We start from the raw sequence: 21,965 nt of genomic DNA on the forward strand, positions 1-21,965 counted from the left end.
ACGAATTTACTATGATTTATTTCCAGTTGCGTATTTAAGGGGAGCTTCCGGGCTTAATTCCTCGAAAATTTTATTTATATTTTAAAGTAAATGAAATGTCTTGCAGAATTTTCACATTTCCAGGAATAAAGTTAGCAAAGCCCCCCCCCCCCCGGGAACAAAATCTTAAATACACCACTGTTTGTTTCTAATTTATCCCAACACACAGACACCAGAACTGACTAGCTAGTTAAAAAGTGGGAATAGTGACGAAATAAAACGCTAAGCGCCAGAGACGTCCAGATTCGTATTTTCATTTGTCATGGCCACCTGGTACGTAAGATTATTCGAGTTCGTAAGCACAAATTAATTTGTTTAATATTTTCTTTTTATATTCAGTAATATGTTTCAGTTGCTGAATTTTCTAACATATGTTGACCTATTGTCAATCAGCACCAATGATTAGATGCTTTAATTATCCGAATAATGCATTCTCCAGAAATTACTGCATCTCATGCTAAGAGCTAGTTTTCTCCCTTCGTTTATTTTGACTTGACTGCCGGGCTTTTTCTTTTGTATATCAGTGTATATAGTGTAATATCTTACAGGATTTTCACCGTTTACGTTTTAAATGAAAGATTATGATTAAGACAATTTATAGTTATGATAGTTGTAAGTACTTCAGGATTTTAGAATACCTTAGCAAATCTATATTTGGAATTGTAGTACTGCTTGTTTTTATAAAATACCTTTCCAGTCTATATAACAAAAATTGTTTTGTGCATAATGCCATCATACAGAATGTTACAGAAGAGTCCCGCTGGCTTGTGTATAGCCCGCTCCCCCCAATTCTTTGTCACCGGAACTGGAAGAGTCACTACTACTACTATTACTACTACTGCTATTACTACTACTACTACTACTACTACTACTACTACTATTGCTGCTGCTGCTGCTACTACTACTACTACTATTACTACTACTACTACTGCTACTACTAATTTTACTACTCCGACTACTACTACTACTTATATCGAGAACAGAACCCAACCAACCCCTGCGGGGCTTCTAACCCGTTCCTACTACTACTAGTAGTAGTATTGCTACTAACTACCACCACTACTACTTCTACTACTACTACTACTACCACTACTACTGCTACTACTACTACTACTACAACTACTACTACTTATACTAAAGCCTCCTTACCACAAGATTTACATCTTAAATCTTTATAACATGTGATTCCGATTCATTCTGAACTAATATGAACCGTTAGAATCACTATGATTCGTTAAAAATCACTGGGGGGAGCGGGCTATACTCAATCCGTCCCTCTTAAAGCTGTTCTACTGTTATAATCACATACGCAATAAAAACAATTTACCAACATTAATATGTCGAACGTTATAGTGACCGAATACGAAGTGTGATTGTGTCGAGGCACCATGGCGTGTGTACGTTAGGGTGCATCGAATTTCCACTTTTTTTGAAATCAGCTTACCCTTAGTGATTTTTTTTTGCGAAATGGTCTCTATATATCATATAGAAAATCCCACGCCGATTAGTTAATTTCTTTAGGTGCCACTAACGGCCTAAAGTTTCAAAAATTTGTTAAAAAATACATTTTTAAAAACAAATTTATATTTACTTTTACGAAAACATTTTATCTTTAGTAGTTATTTTTGGCAGAAATGTACATATTTTACGTGAAAAAATTTCAGCTTGATCGGTCAAGTCCTTCAGGTGCCACCAGCGTCTTAAAATTTGGACGAAACGCCCCCAAAATAAATTTTATTCAGTGTTTTGTAAAAAACAAAAAAAATCGAGTTTTCGTCTCTTCTAAACAGCTAATTAGGTAAGAAATGGGGCAATCAAGGTAAAGAAAAAGACTTATAGTAGAATGAATGTTATCAAATAAGACACACACCGGTGGTTGTCCAGCTTATGTTCGTAGCGCGAAAAAATAAATGATTATTTTTGTAGATAAAACTCCTTTCGATAAAACACCTGCACTGCATAGAATGAAGTCGCCCAAAAGCGAGTTTGTCGTAAAATTAAAAGTGGAGTAGCATCGAGAGAAAGGGAAAAAAAAAGACTCATTGTTAGAGTGTCTGCAGATGAGATTAGGAGTAATTTTGCGTTGCTTTCTAGACAGAAAAATTGGTGTTTGATGTGGAAACTGTTTACGTTGCTGATTGTGTTTAAGTGAAAATACGTGTGCATTTGTGTGCGTTTTTGAAGGATTGCGTCCTACTTGTGCTTATCGGGAGTCATTGAATGTGTGAGTTCGTCATTCCAATGATGCGGCAAGTTTGTTGAGGTCTTGCGTTGACAAAAGTGACTTAACTGTTCAAAATTGATTTCGGTGAATGAACTATCAAGTGTCCGTAAAGATGTCACCTAAAAAGAAGTCACGTTTGAATGTAAGGAACTTTGTCCATAATGTCATTGGATCCCCTGCGGAATTCACTTTTAGTCAGCTTCCTACAATCGCTGATATTCTTAAGTAATTATTGTGGGAAAGAGAGAACACGAAATGGGATACAGCATCTCAGAAGGACCCCTTTGCTAAAGTGCTAGCTCATTCAGTGGCAAGGAAAGTAATTCAAATTTGGGAAAATGCATCAATCAGCGGTGCAGCTATTTTGAGCAAGCAACGGGTTATAGCGGTGATTTTACATTATACATATCACGAAAAGGTCCGTCAGTTGCAAAAGTTCAAGGACAAACCGTTTCCTTTGCTTCCAAAGTTACAGAATTCCAGGCGTTCGCCAGCAAAACTTTGTTTGATATCGCTTCTTGTAAATGCATCGACTCGGTTGCTTGCACTTGTACGAGAGAGAAGAAAGTGCCTAAATTGGAGGTTTCATTTTTAATTGACCAGAGAATCACCCGACAGATGGGTATGGCAGGACTTGATAGAAAGGAGACACAGAAACGTGTCAAACATTTATTGCGAAAAAATCGAGGTCAGAAAAATCAACCAAAGCCCAATGAAATTAGTAGTTCCAGAAGAGAAAACGATAGTGTGCCTTTACAAAATAAACGGGAGAAGAGTCAGATTCCACTGTCAAGTTTCTTCCTCGCTTAAAAGAAAGAAGACTAGCCCTTCTAAAGAAATGAAAGTTAGGTTGCCGACATTCTCCAATGCAGTATATAGATGTAATATATCAGACCGCAAGGCCGCAATTATTGCTTCGTCGCTTTTGGTAGATATCGGACTGGTTACCCCAGTTCATAAGCAGAAGGTGATCGACAAAAGCAAGATTCGGAGATAGAAGAAATCCTTAGGAAACGCCATTGTTGAAGAGGCGAGTGCATCACTTGAATCGACCAAAGTAAAAGCGTTATACTTCGACGGAAGAAAGAGTCAGACTCTCACCCTTGAGATTAAAGACGGCATCAACCACCGAATAATGAAAAAAAGATCACTACGTACTGCTACAGGAGCCAGGATCGAACTATCCTGGCCACGTCTCTCCTTCATCTGGAAGAGAAGAGAGCATACGGGTTGCCATCACAAAGTTCTTTGTTCATCAAAATATCCCCCTGTCAGATCTGGTTGTTTTGGGTTGCCACGGTACTGCTACCAACACTGGTCAGAAGATTGGTGCGATGGCACATATTGAAGTCTTCGTGAACAAACCCCCTCAGAAAATCGTCTGTATTATACACACGAATGAGCTCCCATTTCGACATTTGATTGAATTCATAGACGGCAAGTCTACTGGACCAAATACATCTAGAGGACCAATAGGATCAGCACTTCCAACCTGCAAAGAGTTGCCACTCCAGAGTTTTCAGCCCATTCCAGTAGACTGGGAACTCAACTTCACTGAGGATTCATTAAGCACGGATCAAAAATATTTGCTGAATATCCGCCAAGCGGTTTCTTCAGGAGAATGCCCCGTTGGGTTAGCTCACATGAAGCCTGGTAAAATTCATCAAGCCAGATGGCTAACTACAGCAAATAGAGTCTTACGTTTGAACGTAGGAACAAAAGAACGCACTAATGAACTTAAAACCATCGTCAAGTACATCATAATGGTCTACGCGCCACTCTGGTTTACTGTGATCCGTAATCCATCGTGTGCAGAAGGAGCTCGTCATTTGTGGCAACTTATCACGACTTCTCGCCACATGGAAGCGAAATACAGGAAAATTCATCCAGTGATTCTTAGAAATGTGTGGTACGGCTATCCTGAGAACCTACTTTTATTAATGTTGATTGACCAATATGCTAAAGTACGAGAGCTTGGCTGGAGGCGAGCCCTAAAAGCAAGACAAACGACCCAACCGGTGATCGCGTACCGGTACGAGAATTCGTCGTCCCTGAAGTCAACTTAGAAGCGACAAACTATGTTGATATGATTAATTGGTCAACATGCACGCTGATGGAGCCACCACTGACAAAACATTTGAGCCTGCAGAAGCTAAGAGAAAATGTAAAGACGGCTCCAATGGCTGATGAATCTATTACATCCTTACCCTGTCACACTCGCGCTGTAGAAAGAATGGTGAAGTTGGTGACAAGCGGCATCAGCGGTATGTGAGCAAGAAGCATGACATAGATTTGTCCTAGCAACACTACAGTAAAAAAAAACATACCAGAATTTAACACAAAAAACAATTTGAGGTAAAAGAGTAAGGATATGAACTGGCACTATCATATGCAACATAAAGTATATAAGGGTAGGCGAAACTCGAACTGCAGCCACCTCCTCATGGTGAGTTCTGGGTTATTTCCATCATTAATGTTTGGAAATAAGCAAAGAGCTGCAGGTATAAAACAAAATCTTTCTTACCTAATTAACGATCCAGATGAATCACAAACAACGCAACTTAATTTTAAGAAATGAAAAAAGTAGGGACACAATTGTCCATATTTTAAGCCACTGGTGGCATCTGAATGACTTCACTCATCAAGCTGAATTTTTTTACACGTAAAATATAGACATTTTACAGAAACAAAACCATATAGGATAACCATTTTTCATAAAAGTACATATTTTACATTTTTTAAAAATAACATTTATTTTTTTAACAAAATTTAAAAATTTTCGCTCGTTGGTGGCACCTAAAGATATTGACCAATCGACTTACAATTTTTTACACGTTATATGGATCTCATTTCGCAAAAAAAAAAATCACTAAGGGTAAGTTGATTTCAAAAAAAGTGGAAATTCGATGCACCCTAGTGTACGTGTCCATAGCTACTTTGATGGCAATTTCACCACTAACTGCTAGACCAGGCAAGGGTAAAAGTGGATCTGAAAAGGTAGGGGAACAGTAGGCAGCGGCATGACATCAGGCCGTCCTCCTGCCTATCTTTGTCCATTGTAATGTTTTATAAACTGGAAGAAAGCCGTACATATTTTTTGAGGTGGGAGGACCGCGTCCCTCCGCGTTCCTCCTCACTTTTACCCCTGACAAGTAAACCTTACGTTTGGGTGAATCGAGTTGCTGACTGAGACACATATGAGAAAGTAGTACTAAATGTGGTCAGTATTTCAGTGAAGTTTTAGGTGCGAAGCTCCAGGGGTTTAGGAGATACAGCTACCAGAACATCAATGGAAGTACAGAATAGTCTTCATACAGTTGGAGGTAAAAGCTCTGTAAGACCTCTTGTAACGACAAAAGATGAATAACAAATGTATGGGTACATATTAGGACTAGGGGGAAGTCATATAGTAAGGGTATACCTGACGGCGGCCATCTTGAAATCCGCCATTTTGAATTAAGGTTAAGTTTCTAAAATAGGAATAGGGTCATGTGATACACGATTTAAGGAGCAAATTTAATCAGAAGAACAATGGTGACGTTAATTCTGAATTACGCGCAATTGGTAAAAAGTTACAGGGAAATTAAATATTGTTGCAGCATATGTATCAGTCCTTTACCCCACCTTGTAAATTTTGTGTTAATGATAATAATTAAATAAAAAGCAGATGGATAAATATTAGGTCTATGGTAAAAGTTGCCTTGATGGCGGCCATGTTCAAATCCGCCATCTTGAATCAGACAAAAGTTTTAAACAAAACGCGTAACAGTGACACCTTATTAATAGCAAATTTTACCATAAATCCAACGGTATAACCATTTTTGCTTTATCATTAACCAGCATTTGTTATCGCATAAACAAGTTGCTAATTTAAGGAAAAATGACCAAAGTGGAATTGAGTCATAATTGAACTTGGGTCTTTTATTCCAGAAAAGTCCTCAATTAGTACAATCAATATGTAGTTCAGAAAAGAGTGCATGACTTGCACAAATGCTCTGCTCACAGTGAGCACACCTGACAAAGGCAATCGAGTTACACTTGACACATTTGTCGTTAACAATTCCATCAAAGCAGTAGTCGTAAGGAGCGATCCATTTAATTTTGTGCTGGTTAACGATAAAGCAAAAATGGTTATACCGTTGGAGTTATGGTAAAATTTGCTATTAATAAGGTGTCACTGTTATGCGTTTTGTTTAAAACTTTTGTCTGATTCAAAATGGCGGATTTGAACATGGCCTCCATCAAGGCAACTCTTACCATAGAACCTAATATTTATCCATTTGCGTTTTATTTAATTATTATCATTAACACAAAATTTACAAGGTGGGGTAAAGGACTAATACATATGCTGCAACAATATTTAATTTCCCTGTAACTTTTTACCAATTGCGCGTAAATCAAAATTAACGTCACCATTGTTCTTCTGATTAAATTTGCGCCTTAAATCGTGTATCACATGACCCTATTCCTATTTTAAAAACTTAACCTTAATTCAAAATGGCGGATTTCAAGATGGCCGCCGTCAGGTATACCCTTACTATATGACTTCCCCCTAGTCCTAATATGTACCCATATATTTGTTATTCATCTTTTGTCGTTACAAGAGGTCTTACAGAGCTTTTACCTCCAACTGTATGAAGACTATTCTGTACTTCCATGTGATGTTCTGGTAGCTGTATCTCCTAAACCCCTGGAGCTTCGCACCTAAAACTTCACTGAAATACTGACCACATTTAGTACTACTTTCTCATATGTGTCTCAGTCAGCAACTCGATTCACCCAAACGTAAGGTTTACTTGTGAGACCAGGGAAATCCTAGAAGTAAGGGCATACTATTTTTTCTGGCAACTAAAAATGTCATATTTCAGCGGTACAATTTTTCGTGACATACGCGTATATTCCGGGATCTAAAAACTTTATTCGAGAACGACGAGTACCACTTTTTCTTTATTCTCCATTGTCGTCTGACGTGTCACCCATAGAACATTTGTAGAATTTGATTGGTCAACATTTTTTCTCAGGATCAACCAGGAGAGAGTGTCGATTTCATATCGATTTACATATTATTGATGTGCACATATGTAAGGCCGATTGTCGAAGCGAGCGATCCTCTCTCCTCTCTCTCTCTCTCTCTCTCTCTCTCTCACACTCATTAATATCAACCCAAAAGTACGAGACAGTTAATAGTTTCGTAATATTTTCAGTGAAATATTTTACGAAATCTTCAGGAAAATATAATCGAGGGGAAGGACATTAAATGCCATTGTCGACCCATTTCAGTTTCAACACTAAAGAAGATTGGAAATACACAAAAAGATTGGTTCCGCAATATTATACTAAAATCGAATGATTTTATGGTATTAAAGATATTGTGGAAATATGCATACATACTATATTCTGTCAAAATGGAATAACTATTACATACGTAATCGTGGAACATATTGTTTAACAGCGGGGGAATGGGGACAGAAGGAGGGAAGATGGAGAAAAAATTATTCTCCCGTTGTTGATTGATTTTAAATCCAAATAATGGAGATGAAAATCTAGTTTTTTTTTTTCGAAATATAGTGAGACCTCTCTTTTTAATCGGAGAGAGACCTTCACCCCACATCAAAGAGTAAATTCACGTCTTAATCATGATTGCTTTCAATACCAAGCACTAAGGATTGTGAAAGGATCAATGAAAATATTCATAATATTCTATTACAGGGGTCCCCAAACTAGGAGACCCTAGGACCCGCAAGCATCGCCAATACTGCCCGCCACAGTTTATTCTGATTAAATTGTAAAATTTATTACGTGAATCATACAAAATAACAATCAGATTTTTATGCTACTAATTAAGAAACTCAATAAATGACACACATAATGAAATTGAAGATTTTGCCTGTTATTAAAGATATGAGATTGATTATAAAAACTTACAACAAGTGACATACATAAGTAGTTTATGTAAAGGTAATTAAGAAAATTCTGTCGCTTTTTAACTCACCACTTTCGAACATCGATATGTCACCTAAGACGTACCTGGAAGATTAAAAATAGTCCCCATCAGCATCGACGAACTTTTGCGAACGTCCTGGATGGCCATGGATTCCATCGCCATAGAACTTGGTGAAGCGAAGAAGGTTTTAAGTGCATTTTGCACCTCTACTAGAGATTTGAACTGGCGTCTTCTAAGGTGATCGTCCAAGGAATGGAACAAGTGATAATCGGACAATGCAATGTCCGGGAAGTATGGTGGATCCAACAGTGCTTCCCATCCAAGGCGTAGAATGGTGTGCCGGATTATCCTAGCCACGTGGGGCTTAGCAATGTCCTGTAACAGGAGGATTCTTTGCAATTCAGAAGTGCTGGCTCTAGACTTCTGAGTTTTTCTTGATCACGTTTCAACTGCTGACAGTAAACAGTTGCATTGATGCTCTGACCAGCTGCTAGCAGTTCCCGATGCACGATGCCGCGAAATACACAAGAGGACCTTCTTGTGGTGCAGTGCCGGTTTCGGCTGTTTTGGAACCGATTGATGGGATGCTAACCAATGATGATGGTGCCGTGGAGCTTCGTACAGAATCCACTTCTCATCACATGTCAACACCTGTGCAGAAATGGCTCCTTCTTCAGACGAGATAGCAAAGAAACAAAGGTGTCTGCTCGCGTTGCCTTCTGGCTCAGAGTCAAATCATGTGGGACACATCGACCCAACTCATATTGTTTCCCAAGTTGATGGAGGTGCTGCCGAATGGTTTCTCCGCTCACTCTGAATTATAGTCCGAGTTCCTCATATGTCTGGCTACTGTTCGTCTCAATTGCTGCCTGAAGATCTTCATTTTGTACCTGTGTTTGTCTTCCTGCGCGTGGTGCGTCTTCGAGTGTTTCGCCACAGTCCTTAAACTTGTTAAATGACACCGTTGCACTGTCCGCGTAGTCACGAGACCCTCGCAAAAGCCTGACATATCTCCCGGCCCGCTGCAGTGGCGTTTCACCCCAGTTTGAACTCGTACAGCATACACACCCTTATGATGCTCTGTGGAGGTCTTATGTTCACTCTGTGCTTACGCAAGTTCTCGGTGTAACTGAACTGCCACAATCAGGTAGTATGTTGCATATACCCACCCCAACAACTGATCGTCTTATCTCCATTCGCATTAAACTCCCGGTGTGAGAGCCAATTGAAAACATTCCTACACAATAATGAATATAAACATCGAAATTGGGCCATTTTATCTCAAATCGACCAAAGTATAAGCATTTTAAAATTTCATGGTCTCAGATTTCGATAATTATTTATATATTGAAAGACATATCTGAGGATAGTTATTTTCCAAAATAAAACTTTTCCAGCCCTCGTAGGTAACTAGTAATTAATCACGCAATTAGCTTCAAGGTCACGACTCAAACACAGGTGTTTTTGCATTTTATTGTTTATTTCAATAACCATAAGAGCTATGAAACTAAAAATTTTCATCCTCATGTAATGTTGCCTCTGGATTTGAAATCTGCAATCAAAACTAACGAATATTGTACAGATGTAGAGTTATAGCAGCACTTATATCCTAAGTTCAGGTCCACAAATGAGCATGTGGTGAGAGTTGTACATGTGTGAAATTTTAGCACAAGGTGAAGAAATACCAATATTTTGTGTGAACCAAATTTGGTTTTGGGTATTAGACCCTAAGGCCCCAAAAATCTGAATGTGTCTTTTGCCTCTTAACGAGCTTCTGAAATGATGGTATAGGCTATTTGATACTGTATAACTTTTATTACAATTATTCCACAAAGTATCCTACAATCATGGGCACCCGAAGGGGGGCGGGGCCCCCACTGGCTCACGAAAATGTATATGTAATATAGCAAACCACATATATTAAATACCAGACGCAATATAGCAACCATGAAAAGGTCCCCCGTAGAAAATTTTATTTGGGTGCCCCTGCCTGCAATTATAGCAAAAAATAACAGTTGCCTTATCTACTAAAATCAGTATTGTGCAATGTATCAATGTTTACTGAAATTCTTGAATAAATCGTTAATTTTATTAACAGTCTCATGTGACAGGGTATGTGATCTTCCACTAGCCGTGATAGAAATGTGATCTATTGCATCAATAAGCATGTGACCAGCTGGCATCCATACGATATCGTCGGTTCGAGACAGTGAAAAGTAGAATCGGGCCCTGCAGGGTGTAAGAACTTTGTGTGGTAGTCCTGATATCCCTCAGAGTGTTCCAGCACCATCCCAATCCACCATTTGCAGTGATAGACACACGCTACAAATTTTCTTGGATCCGGGACTTTTACTTCTCATGTCTTCTGTTAGTGCTTTTGTATCTACAAAAACTCTACGAAGCTTTTCCATTGATGTAGAGGAAACCAGTCCAATTTTTAAACTTATTTCACTATCAGGAATGAAAGTATGATTATTTCTTGTTCCAAGTATTGTTTTCACAGGGATAAACCTATTTTGTTGAGTCTTGCGATGCTGATGAACATCTTCATTTGATATATATTAACACTGGGGGAAGGGGGACGGAAGAAGAGAAGATGGAGAAAAATTTATTCTCCCGTTGTTGATTGATTTTAAATCCAAATAATGGAGATGAAAATCTAGTTTTTTTTTTCGAAATATATTGAAACATTTTTTTAAATCGGAGAGAGAGACCTTCACCCCACAAGAGAGAGTAAATTCATGTCTTACTCATGATTCCTTTCAATCCCAAAGACTGACAATTGTGAAAGGATCAATGAAAATATTCATAATACAGGGGTCCCCAAACTAGGAGACCCTAGAATCGGCAAGCATCACCAATACTGCCCGTCACAGTTTATTCTGATTAAATTGTAAAATTTATTAGATAAATCATACAAAATAACAATCAGAGGTTTTCTATACGTATCCGGATGGCTGCTGAACATCTTTATTTGATTGAGCTGAGCGAAGCGAAGCTCTTATACTCGGGTTAGCCGTTTGGTTGTCCGCGAACTGCTCCTAAACCGTTTGGCCGATCTCAACCAAACTTAGCACGCTGATAGAGTATGTCGTGCTGAGTGACAACATAGGTCGAAATCAAAAATCCAATGTACCATCGAGGAATAATCACCGAAAAACGCTTCCTCCTAGACCGTTTGGCCGATCTCAACCAAACTTAGCACGCTGATAGAGTATGTCGTGCTGAGTGACAACATAGGTCGAAATCAAAAATCCGATGTACCATCGAGGAATAATCACCGAAAAACGCTTACTCCTAGACCGTTTGGCCGATCTCAACCAAACTTAGCACGCTGATAGAGTATGTCGTGCTGAGTGAGAACATAGGTCGAAATAAAAAATCCGATGTACCATCGAGGAATAATCACCGAAAAACGCTTCCTCCTAGACCGTTTGGCCGATCTCAACCAAACTTAGCACGCTGATAGAGTATGTCGTGCTGAGTGAGAACATAGGTCGAAATCAAAAATCCGATGTACCATCGAGGAATAGTCACCGAAAAACGCTTCCATAGACTTAACATGGGGAAAAAGTCATGATTACGTAGTTTAAGCTCGCTCAGCTCATTTCATTGCAATCGGGTATATCCATTGCATTCCTAGTATATATATATATATATATATATATATATATATATATATATATATATATATAATGGATGTGATATTGTCCAGAGCTCCTTTATGAAATTGCTGTGCATGTAATATTTAGTTCGCAGATGTACTCTGTAAACTCGCACGAGTAACTCATTGCTTTGTCGTTAGGGATGCGAATGAGTCGAGTCAAGTCGAGATTTAAGCCTGTTTCGACTCGTCTCGAGAAAATATCTCGACTAAAAAATATGTTTCTGCCTCAGGTCGACTCGAATTCGAGACGAGATGTCTCGAAATTCGAGCCGAGACAAAATACACGAGTTAAAATAGACGCACACATCAGCCAGAACATTACGACTACCCATCTAGTTGTCAGTGTGTCCATCTTTGGCACAGATAACAATAGCGACGCGTCTTGGCATGGACGTAATGATTCTTGAAAGGTCACTGGAGAGAGTTAGCACTACATGCGTACACATAGGTCACCTAATTCCCGTAAATTCTGGGGAGGGGGCGATGCGCTCTGACGTCACGTTCAACCACATCCCATCTGTATTCGATTGGGTTAGGATCCGGCTAGTTGGGGGCCAACACATCACTTGGAACTTGCCCATGTGTTCCCCGAACCACTCCATTACAATCCTGGCGTTGTGATATGGTACATTATCTTTTCGAAAAATGCCACTACCGTTGGGAAACACGGTCGTCATGAAGTGCTGTACGTAGTCTGCGATACGCCTCGGCCATCACGGTGCCTTGCTCGAGCTCCACTAGACACATGGATGCTCATGTGAATGTTCCCCAGAGCATAATTAAGCCGCCGGCAGCTTGTCTCCGTCCCGTAGTACAGGTGTCAAGGAGCTGTTCCCTTGGAACACGACGGATTCGTACCCTCCAATCGTCATGATGAAGAAGGTATTGGGATTCATCAGACAAAGCAACGCTCTGTGACTGTGCCAAGGTTCAGTGACGATGGTCGTGTGTTCATTTCAGTTGTAGTTGCCGATGTCGTGGTGTTAACACTTGCTCATGGATGGGTCATGGGCTTCGAAGGCCTATCGTTAGGGGTGTTCTGTGCACTGTGTGTTCAGACACACTTGTACCAACAATAAAGTCTTATGTTAGTTGTGTCACAGGTCGCTGCCTGCCCAACTACTAGTTTATTTTCTTATCTTTGTCTGAAGAATTCATGGCAAAGTGTGAGAGCAGTGAACTGCCATTACACTAACACGGGTTCGGATCCCGGCGTTGCATTTATCATTTTTTTCTTTACTAGAAGGCATTGTTTACGTTATTGATGTAATTCTCTTATTCCTTTATTATTATTATTATTATTATTATTATTATTATTATTATTATTATTATTATTATTATTATTATTATTATTATTATTATTATTATTATTATTATTATTGCAAAGTCGAGACTTGGCTACATATTTTATATTTTATGAATTTTCTGATTGGATTTCATGTCTTTTTGTTGGATAATCAACACACACCATTGAAGGGGACTTGGCGGAGAGAAGTGTCATGCTGTTGCTTTTTATTTGTATACTTGCATGCGACATACAAGCCTGGATACTACATTTCACCTTTTTATATCTACGGGAAGTACCCTAAATGTTTTGATGATCATAAGAGAGTAAGTGAATAAGTGATGAGATCAATGAAGTTTGCGTATTAACAACATTTAAGGTATCAGGTTGTTGGAAAAGTCATGACGTATTTCGGTAAAATATGACAAATGATGATTTGTGTATATACTAGAGTTATTCGGATCATGCAATAGTCCAGTATATTCACAAGATTATGTCATGAATTGCTAACATGTTGAGCGTTTTGTGTCTTAATATTGCTCTTTCTTTGGTTCCGTTTTACAGATTTGACAGCACATAGAAAATGAAAGACCAAAAATTGCATGTTCTCCATATTTTATTGTTTTACTTCAGGCAAGGGAAGAACGCGCGGATCGTGTTTGTGCTTTTTCTGTCTTCAATGTTTCTGTGTTTTTGTTCCTGTTCTTAAAGAGTTACTGGAAAAACTGTAAAAGTTAGTAAAGGGACAGTCCATGTCAAATCAAGAAGTCATCAGACTTCAGCATCTCGGATTTTTGTTAAAAAAAAAAAAAGATGCACAACTTGATTAGACTGGGAGATGAAAAAATCCCAAATATTACCTCTCTCCTCCTGAAAGTGTCCGCATACAGGGTGTTCAAAAATTTCAAAAAAGGGCATTTTTCAGTTACATTGATTATTAAAAATTGTCATAAAATGGTTAATATGTGCACTAGAGACGCGGAACAAACACCATTGGAAAGCGTAAAAATTGCTCTACAAGGTGTATTATATTGAAAAAATCTGTAAAATAAAAAGTAACAATTGAAAAATTCAAACTAAAATGTGAATTTTGAATTTCGCATATAAACCCCATGCCCTAAGCGTCGCCAACAACTAGTAGCCCACTTGCCGGTAAATGTCGATCGTCGCTATAGCGACGCGTCGAAGGACTACCGCTAGTGTGCCACTTGCGGCAGGGTTTCGTCGAGTGGAAAGAGATATTTAGAGTCTGGGTATTGAAATTACTACCGCATAGCAGCGAGGACTTCATTTTGGTCTGCTTTTCGATTTGTCGCGGACAAACACAAAGGGACCAACACGCACAATCGCAAGTCATGTGCATGCGGTTGTTATTAGATATTATTTCCTGGAGAATTGTTCCTAAAGTGAGCTACGGGGGTCAAGAGTAACCCCTGGCTCTACATCATGAAATGAAAAATCATGAGATGAGTGCGAATAAGTATATAACATCTGTAGCCGATCATTTGAAAGTGAAATGGGAGAAGTATACGCGCATCCTTTTGTTATAAAGTTACATGGCGAACGGACTTTATTTGACCTCAAACGGTTATAGTCGAATATACATGGTTACAGGAGCACTCTGCTTAGCCAAACTAAAAATACCTTAAGGGTTTATGCCTCTATAAGCGACTTTCTCTTCATCGCCTCCGTGGCCAAGTCGAAGATCACGCGCCTAGTAATCCAATGGTTGGTGGTTCACGACAACTCCGGGACACTTTTTACAATTTTTTAGTGTTTTTCACTGTCTTTAATGTAAAGAAATTACGCATATAGGCGATTTGACATATTTTGGGGGAGTAATTTTGTGGTTCATTGGCGTTTTGTCGCGCGTCTGCCGCTAGTGGTATAAATTTTAAAACGGAAGAGGGGCCACCGCGGATCGTCGCTGCGGGGCCCCAACGCTTACGGCACGAAGTACGGATTAACGTAAATACGTACCACATGAGCTTCCGCTGGGAATCGAACCCGGCTTTATTTCTTCTTTCTCAACTAATATTGATCGTTTTCGATATTTTTTACAAACTAACCCAGTATCTAATTAGTATATGTAGAAATTACACCCCTCCCCATAAAGAAGAATGTTAAAAAATTCTAGGAGCCGTTCTGTTCATTTTCAATAAAGAGTTAATATGCTGAATTTCAGCTCCGTAAATTTCCCCGCTTGTGAGATACTCAATTTTCTTCGCAAATATTCGGGTTTCCACTATCCCTTAGGATATTATTATAATGAACGCAATATGATAACATCACAGTTTGGATTAAGGCCTAACTATATACCTAAAGCCATTTTATTAGACTGCAATTTGGCCGTGATGATTAGGCACACATAATTACGTTTAACTTTACAGTGATTCAAATTTTATTGTTTCCAGTAGTTGACTCGTCTAAAACACACAGGCTGTGTCTCAAAAGCCAAGTAGTAGTATACGTCCTATTGCTATTATTACAATTACAAATATCAATATCCAAAAATGCCGCAAGTTCTTTTTCCACTTAGAGATAGTCAACTCAGGTAAGTAAACAGAAACAATGAAAAAGGGAAATGGAGGAATTGAAAGTAAAACCTAGACAAATTGAGCAGTGTTCAGAAGCATATTTTTAAATCACGCTCGACCTTACTCATAGGAGCTAAATATGCGGTTCTGGTAAGTTGGAATTATCCGTTTCTCGCCACGTAGCAGAAATATAGCAAAAATAAAGTGTCTATTACTGGCGGTCTTCGTGGCCGAAAGTACTACCGTAATGGGCAAGTCATTATAATTGCTTTTGATGTGCGTTCAAACCCGGGCTAAGGAAAGTTTATTTTTATTTTTTATTTTTAAAATTTTCAAAACACTTTTTTCATTAAAATAAGATGAAAATAATACTCAGAAAATGATTATGTTACGTGTGCAGTTTTGCTGTACGAATCTAAAATAAATAGTAGTAGTAGCAGTAGGAAAAGAAGGAGTGGGTTAGAAGCCCCGCAGGGCTCGTTTTCTTCTACCTTGATTGCCATGATGTAAATTTAACCTCAAATGCTTCTTCAATTTTTTTCTTCAATTCCAACAAAGTGACAATGTTCTTTTATTACTACTATAATACACAATACATACACCAGAAGGTTTGGACAATCGCAAGCTGCAACCAACCAGGAACGTGTTTTTAGTTTCTATGGCTAGGGTCAATTGTGAAAAAATATACTGTTCAAAAGATGTCTAAAATGCAGTGAACAGAATGGGTCGGTGGGTCCGAGTGGATCACGGTGGATGGTAGATCGCAGTGGGTCACTCTGGATGATGGGTCGCAGTGAGTCACATGCTGTTAACCCACGACCCATTGACTCACTCATGAAAGTCCATCCATTTGACCCACTGACCCACTCCAAGTATGGATTTGACACTACATAAAAGATAGAAGACCAAAAATTGCATTTTCACCATATTTTATTGTTTTGCTTCAGGCAAGGGAAGAACGCGCGAATAGTGTTTGTGATTTTTACTGTCCTCGATGTTTCTATGTTTTTGTCTGTGTTCTTAAAGAGTTAGTGGAAAAACTGTAAAAGTGAGTAAAACGCGTAAAAATAGGAAACAAGGTACTGAAGAAGGTTCGTTAAATTAGTTAACTTAAAATAATAACCCAGTGCCCTGAACCACAAGATTCCAATCAATATGAGTATCTGTCCAATGCCGTGCCGTGAAAAATCAGGGCCTGAGGCGAGAGCATACGGCAGCGCCTCCGTGCATATGAGTTGTCAATTTAAAGTTGACTTCTTTGGACTATTCTTTCTGCATAATACTTTACTATTTTATCATGAGTGAAATCAGAAAGTTTCATCATTATTACACTGGAATCGTGAAAGTGTGTAATTACTGAATTCACTGCAGCTTAATTTTTCCTTCTCCCAGACCAGTGATGTCTTAGAGTAGTGGCTTAAGCGTTTGTTTCATAATGTTGGGGATGCGAGTTCGGTACCGGCTTTGGCAATTCAGTAACTTTTTATAATTTGCACTACTGACACTACTGATATATACTAACATGAAAAATATTCAATTACTCTGGGTCTAAGAGTTGAGACAACTTCCTTCACAGGTGAAATGCCAACTACACAAAATTACGTCATCCGTATCAACTTCATTCGTAACTGTCTGGGAAGTAACGTGTTTGGACAAGAATCAATGAATATATAACGGCTAAACACGTTCTTACTGCTGTAGTATGGGCCAAAAATGAGTATCAAGGAATTTTCCTAGTTGTGCACAAATTGCAATTAGTGATCGAACTTACAACGCTTGTCACGGGAATAATCCTATTTAAGATGTCGCCTCATCTTTCTACCTAGAAGAAGTGCGAAACAAAATGCATTACTGTTATCAGCTAACAAATATTTATATTTTACTTCTTGTTGTCATAAAACGATAATTATATCTGTAAATGCATAAACGTAATAATATTATTGCGTTCATGTGTAAACCTAAGAAACATCTGACATACCGTATATCTTTTCTCTTCCTATGAATACCTTTGACTATGTTACTTTTTCTTTCCTTCTGTGGTAATAATAATAATAATAATAATAATAATAATAATAATAATAATAATAATAATAATAATAATAATAATAATAATAATAATAATAATAATAATAATAATAAAGGAATAACATAGTTACAATACCAATTACATAAACATTATCTTCCCATTCAGAAAAAAATTAATAATTGCCACGACGGGATTTGAACCAGGTAGCTGCTGCAATGGGAGTTTCCTGCTTTCACGATTTTTTAAAAACAAATCGCCCCAACCGGAGTATTGTTCGCCACTGGCACCTCATGTCCTTTCGACGTATTCCAAACACTACAGGAACACGAACACAGAAATGCTGAGGACAATTAAAATACCGACCGTGCTCTTCAGAGGAATTCGAATCCCTAGTGGATTGCGCCTGATGATCAGCAGCCTCATGATCATGTGGCCTCAATTTGCCACAAATTCCTCATATGAACATAAGAAAATAAACTAGTAGTTATGGAACATAAACATAGAACTCTATTTCCACACGTGTTGATGTAATTTAAAGAATGTGAAAATAATTTTGTCGCCTTTTCTTCTTTGGAAATTAGAAGTTTTGGTAAAGACGAAATGTAAATAAATCGGGACAATCCCTGCAACTGATAACCAGCGTCGTAACTTAGATTTTTTTCTGGGGGTGCAAGCATTAATAAGCTTATCTGGGCCCCCTAGGAAGAGTTGTTTTTCTAATTTTTGGGCTCCCTTTTTCCAACTTTCTGTTAATGTTTATGGACCCCCCCCGGAGTCTATGGGCCCTCCCACACGACAAAGTCTGCGGTTCCGTTAGCTACTTCTTAGGCCCATTCCATACATGATAATATTATTAAGGGGACAATATTGATAAATCTCAAACCATAGGAATAAATATTATTTCTAGAGCTTCTAATAGTAGACATATTTTACTGAAATGGGTCCACGACTCATTTTTGTTCTATTTACCTTTTGTGTGCTGTTTTGTTTATGTAATGTAGCGACCCTATTTGATGCTTCATTTCTAATTTCTTGTTCGTATCGTATATGGGCCGAAACGAACAATAAGCCTAGCTAACTGTTCACCCAACCGACCCTGCTCGAGCTCTAGACTCAATTCAACAAAACAGAGGAAATGGCTCATCCCAACTGATCCGATGGCTCACCTCAAGGGAGCTGGCTCGAACATCGGCTCAGTTGAGCCGAGGCGAACTAAGGTCGTTAAAAAAATCCCTTGTCGTCTTGTTATGGAAACGAAACTAGAGGCGACCAGTGTCCCCTCTCGTGAGCAGCACAAAAACTATTCCACATTACTGCTTACATTTTACATGACTTTCACTTTGTAGTCTCATCAGGCCATCATTTCAAAACGAGTTAAAACGAGCTGAATGAGTGGGATATTTATCAAACTCGATTCAACTCGAAAATTGAGTTCATAGTCAATGACTCGGCTCAGAGCTCATAGTTCTACTCGGCCCATCCCTAACAGTTTTTACCCATTTTAATTTTTTGTAGATCACTGCGCTATCTATTACACAACGAAACGAACTTTTTAATACAAAAGTTATGTGTTTTTACATGGAGAATGGGAATCAGGAATAAAAAACGGAGTTACTATTTAACGTTTCAAAGTTGACCCCTACCGCGCCCGGGGGGTGGGAGTAGGAGGTAGAGTGTGGTAACATTAGATGTCCCCCTTCGAGACAAACAACTTTTGTTACAAATTTTTTAAAATCCGATTTGTAGTTTTCCAGATATTCCCAAAAACAGTTTTAAATGCCTCATTTTTCGTTTCTAAGCCATTTTGAGTTTTGTCGATTACAGCGCCATCTATCACGCAACAAAAAATGTTCAATACAAAAGTTACGAATTTTTTCACGGAGAATCAGAATATGGAATAAAAAATAGTGGTTCGCATTTAATATTTCAAAGTTGACCCCCTCCCCGGGGGTGGGGATAGAGGGTCGAGTGTGGTATCATTGGATGTCCCCCTTCGAGACAAACAACTTTTGTTACAAATTTTTCAAAATCCGATTTGTAGTTTTCCAGATATTCCCAAAAACAGTTTTAAATGCCTCATTTTTCGTTTCTAAGCCATTTTGATTTTTGTCGATTACAGCGCCATCTATCACGCGACGAAAAAAATGTTCAATACAAAAGTTAAGTATTTTTTCACGGAGAACCGGAATGTGCAATAAAAAATTGTGGTTACCGTTTAAGATTTCAAAGTTGACCCCCCTCTCGCCCCCGGGGTTGGGGGTCGAGTGTGGTACCATTGGATGTCCCCCTTTGAGACGAATAACTTTTATTACAACTTTTCCAAAATCCGATTTGTAGTTTTCCAGATATTCCCAAAAACAGTTTTAAATGCCTCATTTTTCGTTTCTAAGCCATTTTGAGTTTTGTCGATTACAGCGCCATCTATCACGCAACAAAAAATGTTCAATACAAAAGTTACGAATGTTTTCACGGAGAATCAGAATATGGAATAAAAAATAGTGGTTCGCATTTAATATTTCAAAGTTGACCCCCTCCCCGGGGGTGGGGATAGAGGGTCGAGTGTGGTATCATTGGATGTCCCCCTTCGAGACAAACAACTTTTGTTACAAATTTTTCAAAATCCGATTTGTAGTTTTCCAGATATTCCCAAAAACAGTTTTAAATGCCTCATTTTTCGTTTCTAAGCCATTTTGATTTTTGTCGATTACACGCCATCTATCACGCGACGAAAAAATGTTCAATACAAAAGTTAAGTATTTTTTCACGGAGAACCGGAATGTGCAATAAAACATTGTGGTTACCGTTTAAGATTTCAAAGTTGACCCCCCCTCTCGCCCCCGGGGTTGGGGGTCGAGTGTGGTACCATTGGATGTCCCCCTTTGAGACGAATAACTTTTATTACAACTTTTCCAAAATCCGATTTGTAGTTTTCCAGATATTCCCAAAAACAGTTTTAAATGCCTCATTTTTCGTTTCTAAGCCATTTTGAGTTTTGTCGATTACAGCGCCATCTATCACGCAACAAAAAATGTTCAATACAAAAGTTACGAATTTTTTCACGGAGAATCAGAATATGGAATAAAAAATAGTGGTTCGCATTTAATATTTCAAAGTTGACCCCCTCCCCGGGGGTGGGGATAGGGGGTCGAGTGTGGTATCGTTGGATGTCCCCCTTCGAGACGAACAACTTTTTTTCAAAATCCGATTTGTAGTTTTCCAGATATTCCCAAAAACAGTTTTAAATGCCTCACCCGGTGTATATATATATATATATATATATATATATATATATATATATATATATATATATATATATATATATATATATATATATATACAGGGTGGTAGGTAAATCCACCGACAAACTTTAGGAGGTGATTCCTTATATGAAATGAAAGAAAAAAGTTCTAATAAACGGGACAAAAACGTCTCCTTTCAGATTTATGAGCCGCCGAAAATTCGAAAATTCACGTTTCGAAACGCTTTGCCTTAGAAACTACAGGACCGATCCCAAGCAGTTTAAGGAATTACAAAGGAACTAGTATGCGCTCTATCTAAATATCCATGTTCTACCGTGGTCCGTTATCGGCGAAACGAACTCTAAAAAGGAAGCGTAGGTATAGGGATACTCCTTTAAGTACTAATGGCGCGTTAGTTTCGCCGATGACGGAGGATGTTAAAACATGGGTATTTAGATAGAACGCGTACTAGTTCATGTGTAATTACTTAAACTCCTTGAGATAGGTAATATAGTTTCTAAAGCAGGGCATTTTGAAACATGACTTTTCGAATTTTCGGCGATTCATAACTCTGAAAGGAGACGTTTTTCGACCTATGTTTATCAGAACTTTTTTCTTTCATTTCATATAAGGAATCACCTCCCAAAGTTTGTCGATGGAGTTACCGATATATATATATATTGGTAATACACTAATAAATAGTAACGGATGATTCTCTGTGAAAGCATTTTTTCAAATTATAGTGCATGTTTTTTTAGATCTTTAGTGCATAATTGCATTTTCCCCGCATTTATAGTGCAATAAGATTGTAACCCTACAAATTACGAATGTAGCCCGTAGTTCATTCGCAATAAAAATATAAAGCAAAGATGGAGCTATGTCAGTCGTTCGTCCGACTGGACATTAGTTTCACGACGGACATAGGCTGTCGTTTGTCCACAAGTTAAAGGGGACTTATGGTTAATGAAAGTTAATGATTATAAGATAATTTGGTGCAAAGAAGA

At 38.3% G+C, this 21,965-nt stretch overlaps 1 protein-coding gene across 3 annotated transcripts in view; it reads left to right on the forward strand.

Moving 5' to 3' along the window:
* The first annotated feature begins 520 nt into the window (after positions 1 to 520).
* LOC145693400 (putative multidrug resistance-associated protein lethal(2)03659) overlaps positions 521 to 21,965 on the forward strand; it is a 309,144-nt gene continuing 287,699 nt past the window's right edge. For all 3 annotated transcript variants that reach the window (XM_081769366.1, XM_081769367.1, XM_081769368.1), the window contains exon 1: positions 521 to 651. In XM_081769366.1, the coding sequence (XP_081625492.1) occupies positions 643 to 651 (9 nt within the window). In that variant the 5' untranslated portion in view covers positions 521 to 642. The remainder of the gene's footprint in view (positions 652 to 21,965) is intronic.

The sequence above is a fragment of the Thermobia domestica genome, chromosome 8 (assembly GCF_964235325.1).
Source record: "Thermobia domestica chromosome 8, izTheDome1.hap1.1, whole genome shotgun sequence".
NCBI classification, from domain to species: domain Eukaryota; kingdom Metazoa; phylum Arthropoda; class Insecta; order Zygentoma; family Lepismatidae; genus Thermobia; species Thermobia domestica.